Genomic DNA, 9,243 nt, shown 5'->3' on the forward strand with positions numbered 1-9,243 from the left:
CAATCGCGGTAAACACATACATACATACATTGATCGTCGTTCGTGGAAAGTGTTGGAAAATACACTTATACAATCAAGAATTTTCTAATTTGTATTAGAAAATAAAATACTTCGACAAAAATATCTCCATCTTGAGTGAAATTTTGTGGTTTTGCATAAACATTTTTGGCGCTTTTATTTGAAAATAGAAGCCAAGTTCTTTTTTGTTGTTCGATTGTGATTCTCTCGTATAGTTTCTCAAAATGCCAAGAGACGATATAGAGTTCGTGGAAGAGAATGCTAGTGGTTCGGACCTAGCTTCTCTTAGATTACAACGTAGTTCAATAAAGAAAAATATTACAAGCATACAAAAGAAAGTGGAAAAAGATGGTTCGAAAATGGATTCGACCATTTTAGAATGTCGTCTCGAAATATTAGAAGGATATTTTAAACAATTGTGCGATGTACAAAGTAAAATCGAAGCTATTAATGCTAGTGACAATTCTCGCATGGATTTAGAAGAAACATTTATTGTTGCAAAAGCCAAAATATTGAAATTGATAAACAAAAATCGTGGTTCAGTGACAGTGGACAATAGTTTAATGAATGTTTCTATGGCTTGTGGTTCAAATTCTCGTTTGCCTTCACTTAAGTTGCCCAATTTTGATGGAAAATATAGTGAATACCAGAGATTTATCACAGCGTTTAACAATATCGTGCATGATAACCCAACAATAAGTTTGATTGAAAAATTCAACTACTTGTTGAACTGTCTTTCGGGTCAAGCTTTAGCTGTTGTGCAACCATTTCAAGTTTGTGAAGAGAATTATGAAAAGGCTTTACAAAGATTGCAAGAAAGATATGACAATAAAGTGCTCATATTCTTAGAACATATCGAGTCGTTGTTCAATGTTCCACAAATGCAAAAGAGTGATAGTGTCTCATTACGCCATCTTATTGATACCGTATCTGCTGTTCGTGGTTCGTTATTGTCGCTCGGATCAGAGGCAGATGTTATGAATGCAATTTTAGTGCATATGGTTCTATCAAAAGTGGACAATGAAACAAAAGACAATTATGATGAGAAACAAGATTTTAAATCGTTGCCCTCATGGGATTTGTGCTACGAACTTTTAAGTCGTCGTTGTCAGTTTCTCGAAAGCCATAAAAAGAGAATTGAATTTCCTGAAAAGGTCGTTGCAAATAAACCTAAACCAAATAATAAATTCAATCGGTCGGCTCATACTTTTGTCAACTCAAATTCGAATTGTTCATATTGTAACTCAAGTGAACATAACCTCTCAACTTGCTCGTCGTTCGCTAACATCGTTGTTTCGGAACGTTTTAATTTCGTAAAACGTAATGGACACTGTATTAACTGCCTTCGAAAAGGGCATATGGTCTCGAAGTGTTCCTCAAAATCTCGATGCAGAGTTTGTGATTCTGCACATCACACGATCTTGCATATTTTCAGTACCCCAGAACAACCCAGTACTTCAAATTCGAATAGTAATTCACCGCAACCATCAACCAGCTCAAATCCAGTTTCGTTCGTGGCTCGTTCTTTTCGAAGAGCAATAATTCCAACTGCAGTGATTCTGATGAAGGATAATAGAGGTTCATTTCATACTGTAAGAGCTTTACTCGATTCGTGTTCTGAGTTGAATTTTATTTCGGAAGAAACAGCAAAGAGATTGAAACTTAAATTTCGTCCATTCTCTCAAGAAATATCGGGAATTGCAGAAGTTCGAACTGCAATTAAGTTTTCTGTCGACACTACAATAAAATCGAGAAGTAGTTCGTTCGTGTGGTCCTCAACATTTGCTGTTACTAAAAACATTTCGTCTCGTCAGCCTGGCGAATTCATCAATACTTCGCAGTGGAAGATTCCCCAAAACATTGAATTCGCTGATCCCTTGTTCTACAAGCCACAACGTATCGATGTGCTTCTCAGTGCCGAAGTTTTCTTTGACTTGTTGATAGATGGTAGAATTTCATTAGGAAATGGATTGCCTTGTCTCACAAATACTGTTTTTGGATGGATAGTTGGTGGTTCGTCGCCTAGTCGTTCCAATTCAAATTCGTTGACGTGTAACTTAGTCGTAAGTACACGAGAACAAAATATTGATGAAACTTTGAACCAATTCTGGAAAGTTGAGAAGTATTCCAAGTCTCCATCAACATACACTGAAGCAGAAAAGGTAATCGAAGATCACATTATTGAAAATAGTCGATTTGATTCTTATGGAAGGGTACAAGTTCGTCTTCCATTCAAGAAATTACCCAATTATCTTGGTAACTCATTGGAAATATCTTGTAAACGGTTTTTGTCGCTCGAAAGACGACTTGAACGTGACTCAACTTTGAAATCGATGTATGAAGCAATCATGCAAGAATATGTGTCGCTCGGACACATATCGCCCCACACTCAATCGTTGGATAGTTCGCTTTTTGTTATACCTTATCATGCTGTTCTCAACCCCCATAGTAGTTCTACAAAACTTCGAGTTGTATTTGATGCTTTCGCTCACACTTCGTCGAATCATTCGTTGAATGATAAATTGATGGTCGGTCCAACAGTACAACAGGATTTGATCACCACACTCTTTTCGTTTCGCTGGATCAAATACTCTCTCACTGCAAAAATATCAAAGATGTATCGGCAGTTTCGGATTGAAGAACCTGGTAGAAGGTTTCAAATCGGTTTGTGGATAAGTTACAAAGATGACTATATAAAGGTATCCCAACTTATAAATATTAATAATGGCTTAACTGCCGCCCCATTTTTCGCAAATCGTATTTCGTTTCTCATTACAGATAAGCATATCACATCGCATTGTTGTGGTTCGGAGATCTTCCAAGAAGATCTTTACGTCGCTGACGTACGTACTGGCGTCGATAACATCGAAACTCGAGGCCTCAAAAGGGGCGAGTTAATCCAAATCTTGAAATGGCATGGTTTTGAATTGGCTAAATGGAATTGCAACCATGCGTCGCTCGCTTCGGATGATGATACAAAGACCGTCATAAAAATATCGGACAACAACATTATCAAACCCATAGGTCTGTCCTGGAAAACTCTGCAAGATGTCTTCCTTTATCGCTTCGAGTTGCCCGATGTCACAAATACTACAAATATATCTACTTTGTCGTTCGTATCCAAAAATGTACAATTTCCTCTGATTTTAAAGGTTTTGAAAGCTGATGCAATCAAATTTAAATCTTTAATTCGTCGTGCTGTCGTTTTTCTCATCAAAACTTTGCTCAAAATCAAACTAAAGATAGAAAATTTCGTCTGGTCGTTACATTTTTGGACAATATTTAAGAAAGTACTCCAGTGGATCAAACTTCGTTCGTCGACTCTGAACTATTTTGTAGTGAATAGTGTCAGAAAGCACAAGAAAGAAACTCGAATCGTATTTCGGAGACACGTCCATGCACAATATGTCTTAAACTGGTTTCTCGATGTTCCAGAATTTAGAAAAGCTGCCGCCTCTAAAACCTTTATTTGTGGAAACAACGCATTTCATCGCGTTATGGATAAGCACTTAACTTATTTGAAGTGGATTCGATTAATTGTTTTTGTATTTTGTATCCCAAACAGATGTCCAATAGATCGTTTCTGGAAACTTATAGATGTCGCCCATGTGCTTCCATCGGAAATAGAAATTGTACTCTGGAAAGTCTATAGCATTCAGGAATCATTGCCGACAATTGCGTTGCTTTTGGAAAACTTGCAAGATAGCACTGTCATTGAGGACTTCCAGTTGCTAGTCGTTTATATTATATCCCACCCCAGCAAAATTGGATCCTCCATCGTTATATACGTTTTTGAATCTTACACGCTTCAACGGGCGGAGGATGTTGGAGGAGATCATCTTTTAAATGTTTTTGTTTTATGTCGATTTGTTGTCCATTTTATTTTGTATTATTCGATATATTTATTGGGTCTTTACATTTTATTATTTTGTTTGTTTTATTATTTAATTTATTAATTTTAATTAATTCGACCCACTTTAATGTCTTGTTTGCTCGTCCCACCCTAATATGCAGTGTCGAGTTTGTGTCATTTTTGTTAGGAATACATTTCCTCATGTTGTTTTGTGCTGTCTTCGTCTTAACGAGAAACAACAACAACACTGCCTACTTGGCTTAGGCATGTACCTGTTATTGGTTTCGTCGTCCGTTCTATGTTAAAGAGTAACAACAACATTGTTGTTATATGCAGTTTCTCTTGTATGCTTTCATACAATTTACTAACTGTGGCCCTTTTTCTGTTGTTTGTTTTGATCATTCAATTATTGATCAATTTATTGGTTGTCGCTCTATGTGTTTCAAATTTCATTTCGTTCCCTTTTATGTTGTGGCCCTACAAGAAGGGTATTTAAATTTTTTTTAGTTGACAAATAACCGGCATATACCGAACAACTTAAGTGGAAATAAATTGTAAATTTGGAAATAAAAACAAATCGTGTTTTTATTTATTTTCGTTGCGGGCACAAATAAAAACTTTCTGTGCGAACAGCTGTAATCCTGAAATTTGGAAGTTAGATTACTGTTGAGTGTAGGACTGGAATAGTTTTGGAAGTTTGTACTTGTGGTTACGAAAATATACAAAATGGTACTAAATTTGGTAAAATTTAGATTTGGGTAACAGATAGAGGTGGAATCCTTAAAAATTTGGAACTACTGTTAGAGATAGTGATTGAAATTCGTACTTTCATACGAAAGGTATAATTTGTATTATGAATAGAGGAATTCGGAAATTTGGTATTATAGCCGCTGTTGGTGTGTAAGGTTGAGATATGAATGTAGTTGTGGATATACGTACAATAAGTGTACGAAAATTATGAATTATATGAAACTGGCACAGAATTTGGTTCAAATTATTATTGTGTAAAAGGGTAGAGCTGACATTGTGAAATTCGGTATTAGTATAGCAGTTGGCGTTTATAGTGGAGATAGAGAGGAAGTTTTGGAAGGTATGTATACGAAAAATATTAAATCGCGGTTTGGATATAGTTTTGGATATAAGGAAGTAATTTTTGAAACTTATACATATTAAATTTGGAATTTCGAATTGTTGTATGGAGGTTTGTGTTGGTGTTTAGATAAGGATTTTTTGAAATGCATACAAATTCTGAAATTAGGCTGAGGGCTGGCTGATTTATTGAGAAATAGGGAATGTACTAAATGGTATTAAATTTGACGTTGGGTGTAGCATTGAAGCTGGAATTAAATAATTAGTGTGTGAAAAGTACAAAATTGCAATAAGTTTGGTATTGGGCTAAGGAATAGGAGTGGAATTCCGATTTATTATTTATTTCTCAGGTTCGTTGTTAGAGGTGGTCGTACAATAAGTGTACTAGAAGTATTAAATAATACTAAATATTGAAGAACTGGTATTGAGTGAATCGATAAATGAAATTTGTTATGAGAATCACTGTTGAGATCAGAGGATCAGGGTCAGAATGTTTATTAAAATCTACCTTTAAATCTATGAAAGGTTCCTACATGTAATACCATTAGCAGTGGGTGAACAAGTAGAGTTAAAATTGTGAAATTTGAGCTATGGTCCTGAATTTTAAAAATTGTACTGAATAGTGTACTATTGTTTTTATGCTAATATGAATTCGGTTCCTAATGTACTGAAATGTACTGAAATCAAGAAGTCAAACGTATCTTTTCAACAAAATTGTTTTTATTTTTGTTGTCTATTCTGAACGTTATAGTAAGTTCATTTGAAAAAGGAAAATCTATGCGGCTAATGTTTTACAAGAAGGTTTTTACACCCTGAGAACAAAATGGCCTAAAATAAAATGTCTCAAAAATTAACTGTTATATAGGGTAACATCTTTTGAATAAAGGTTTTCTACATTTTGATATCACAAATTCCAATTTTCAAAATACCCATACCGTTCTAATAAAACATGCACTGGAATTTAAAATGTAGGTCGCTGTTGAAGTGTAGAGGTCTTTGTTGAAATTCGAGCAAAACGTGTACAACAGTACTTAAATGAAATTAAATATCAAATCAAATAGCTATTAGTACATCAAAACTTTCACTGTTCAGCATATTATATATTGTTTATTTGTATATTATTCCTTTTCCGTGTACGAAGTAGCGGGTATTTTGCTAGTAATATATAAAAGCGTAGATTTTCTATACCTGTGTTATTCGAACAATTTGATGCGATAAAAAATGTATCTTATGGAAATAATGCTGTCATACCCCAAGTATATTAGAACGAAATTTGTTGATTAAACCATGTCCTTCTGTCTGCCTGCTGCGAACGATAACTCTCGAACGGATCAACCGGTTTGGTCCAAACTTTGCGCATTGTAATATTTATACTCGGGTTATAACTTTTCGAAATTTTCTTTTTTCTCAAAAAATGTTTTCCTGTAGCACGAACAAATAAACATAAGCCTACTAATAACGTTTATCCCATTCAAATATTGAAAAAGGTCATACACAAACCTCATTGAACAAATTTTGAGTTTTTTTTTTGTTAAAAAATTATATCATTTAAAAACGCGTTTGCGACATCTTTATGATTATCATAATTAAAGAAATCAAGTGAGCAAAGGTTATATTCGGGACGGGGCCGACTATGTGATACCCTACACCACTACCCTTGTGCATAAACTTTTCACTTGTAAACATTTCTTTTAGGGAGATACTAACGTTTTTTATCTATCTGGTTTTTATACCAAATGACCTAATGTGAACTGAACCAAAATAATTAATATTCAATTTTATATTTGACTACTGTCGGCATATACTTAGTACTGATTGAAAGCTTTCCTGGCCTTCTTTATTGGCATTTTACATGACTTTAATAGATGCAGAGGTATTTGTCATTAAAGTAAAAACTTCAAAATATTAAAATTGTGATAGCTCTGAGCTTTTTGCATATTTTACCATAAATACCACATTTTGTATTAATTAAAAACTCGGATGGTTTAGTTTCATTATCAATCTCTCTCCTTGAAATATGTCCAACAGAAGCAGAAATATCTGACATGGAATTCAAATTCCATAAATTTGTCTTCATTGCTGAGATACTCATAAGTACAATTCAAATAAAAAAAATGGGAAAGGGAGATGTGCGACAACTTATTTTGCGCCATAATAAAGGTGATATTTTCCTCATCCATTGACGGGCTTTTCTTTTGGAATAAGACTACTAAAAGCGGAGATATTCTCATAAGAATAAAACTTTGAATTTTTGTACACATATGTTTTTTGCCCATTCCGATTTTTGAATATTATCTGATCATCATCAAACTCAATAACACTGTGTGTCATTTTTTGAGTCATGGTTTATTAACCATATTCTGACACCGCAGCTTGATAGAAGACCAAAAAATAGAAGACACGTGTCTCGCCGTTTTTCCCTATCTCATCAAATTTTGCGGTTGTAGGCCTCCAAAGGTTTGAGGCTTTGATGTAAAAATGGGTCATTTTAAAGACTATATCTTCCAAACCGTTAGGAATTTTGAATTTATCTCAGAGGCAAAGTTGTAGGTCTTGTCTTAAGGAACAAAAATTGTGAACACATATAATTCATCAAACTTCATATGCAAGGTCAAAATCGCCGAGGTCAAATTTATTTTAAAAATTTTTCTCGGGTTTTGGTCTGCAGCAATCAAACCGATCAAATTTGAAGCAAACAGCCAACTACAAAAATGTACCTCAGATCCCAATAAATATCTTTGTAGAACGTACGAAGTCTGTATAGACGGTTCTTAAAGGTCAAAATAACAAAGCAAATGCGATTTTTATCCTGTTTTCTCTGGTTCTGGTCCACAGATACTAAACCGTTCAATATTCAAGACAACAACCAACTGCAGTAATGTAGCAAAGACATCAATGAACAACTTTCTGAAACATGCGAAATGTCTATGAACGGTTCTTAAAGGTGAAAATAGTAAAAAACTTTTGAAAGTATTAAATTTTTACACTTTTTTCTCCAATTCTGGTCCAAAGATACCCAACCGCCCAAAAATTAAGGATACCGTCAACTACAAAAATGTACCTAAGATTTCAATAAATAACTTTCTAGAACATATGAAGATTCTAGGAACGATTCTTCAAGCTCAAAATTCGATTATTTTAGATCATTCGTTCCTGTTCAGGTCCGTAAATACCATACCTTTCAAATTCACTTGAGTTTTTAACAATTTGTTATTCCCAAACCTGAGCAGGGAGAATGATAAAAATAATTTAATTATTTTTGAATTTCAGCCCTGAGAATCACTTATATGTTCTAGAAAGTTGTTTATTGAAATCTTAGGTACACTTTTGTAGTTGACGGTATCCCTAATTTTTGGGCGGTTGGGTATCTTTGGACCAGAATCGGAGAAAAGGCTGTAAAAATTTAATATTTTCAAATGTGTTTTGCTATTTTCACCTTTAAGAACATTTCGCATGTCCCACAAAGTTGTTCATTGATGACTTTGCTACATTATTGCAGTTGGTTGTTTTCTTGAATATTGAAAGGTGGATCAGAACCAGAGAAAACAGGTAAAAAATCCCATTTGCTTTGTTATTTTGACCTTTAAGAACCGTCTATACAGAGTTCGTATGTTCTAGAAAGATGTTTATTGGGATCTGAGGTACATTTTTGTAATTGGTTGTTTGCTTCAAATTCAATCGGTTTGATAGCTGCAGACCAAAACCCGAGAAATTTTTTTTAAATAAATTTGACCTTGGCAATTTTGACTTTGCATATGAAGTTTGATGAATTTATGTGTTCACAATTTTTGTTCCTTAAGACAAGATCTACAACTTTGCCTCTGAGATAAATTCAAAATTTGGAAGATATAGTCTTGAAAAATTAACCCTTTTTACATCAAAGCCTCAAACCTTGAGAGGCCTACAACCGCGAAAGTTGATGAGATAGGGAAAAACGACGAGACACGTGTCTTCTATTTTTTGGTCTTCTATCACACTGCGATATCAGAATATGGTTAATAATTTTCGTGTTGCACAGTGTAAGCTTATTCCTCTCTGGGAGCCCTATTAACCACCAAAAAATGGGATGCATTACCGAGTTTTGCGATATCTTCCTTGTTTGACCACCTACGCCAACCTACTTTGCAGTAATGTAAAGGAAATCGTATCTCCTTCCATTGCACTATAGGTAATTTGCCCTGTTTTTGAGACAAAAATTAATAACAGCGGAATTAAAGGATTTTTAACTTTTTAAATTATTTATGTGTAAAAGTGAGTTAACAGAAAGATTTTTACAGATAAAT

The 9,243-nt window shown here is 34.3% G+C and overlaps 1 protein-coding gene across 1 annotated transcript; it reads left to right on the forward strand.

The window, feature by feature from the left end:
* Nucleotides 1-242: 242 nt before the first annotated feature.
* Nucleotides 243-2,916, forward strand: LOC141398381 (uncharacterized). Its single transcript, XM_073975665.1, has 2 exons — nucleotides 243-2,717; nucleotides 2,797-2,916. The coding sequence occupies exons 1-2, from the start codon at nucleotides 243-245 to the stop codon at nucleotides 2,914-2,916; spliced, it is 2,595 nt and encodes an 864-aa protein (XP_073831766.1).
* Nucleotides 2,917-9,243: the final 6,327 nt, after the last annotated feature.

The sequence above is a fragment of the Musca autumnalis genome, unplaced genomic scaffold (assembly GCF_047663935.1).
Source record: "Musca autumnalis isolate F117 unplaced genomic scaffold, ASM4766393v1 scaffold_3, whole genome shotgun sequence".
NCBI lineage: Eukaryota > Metazoa > Arthropoda > Insecta > Diptera > Muscidae > Musca > Musca autumnalis.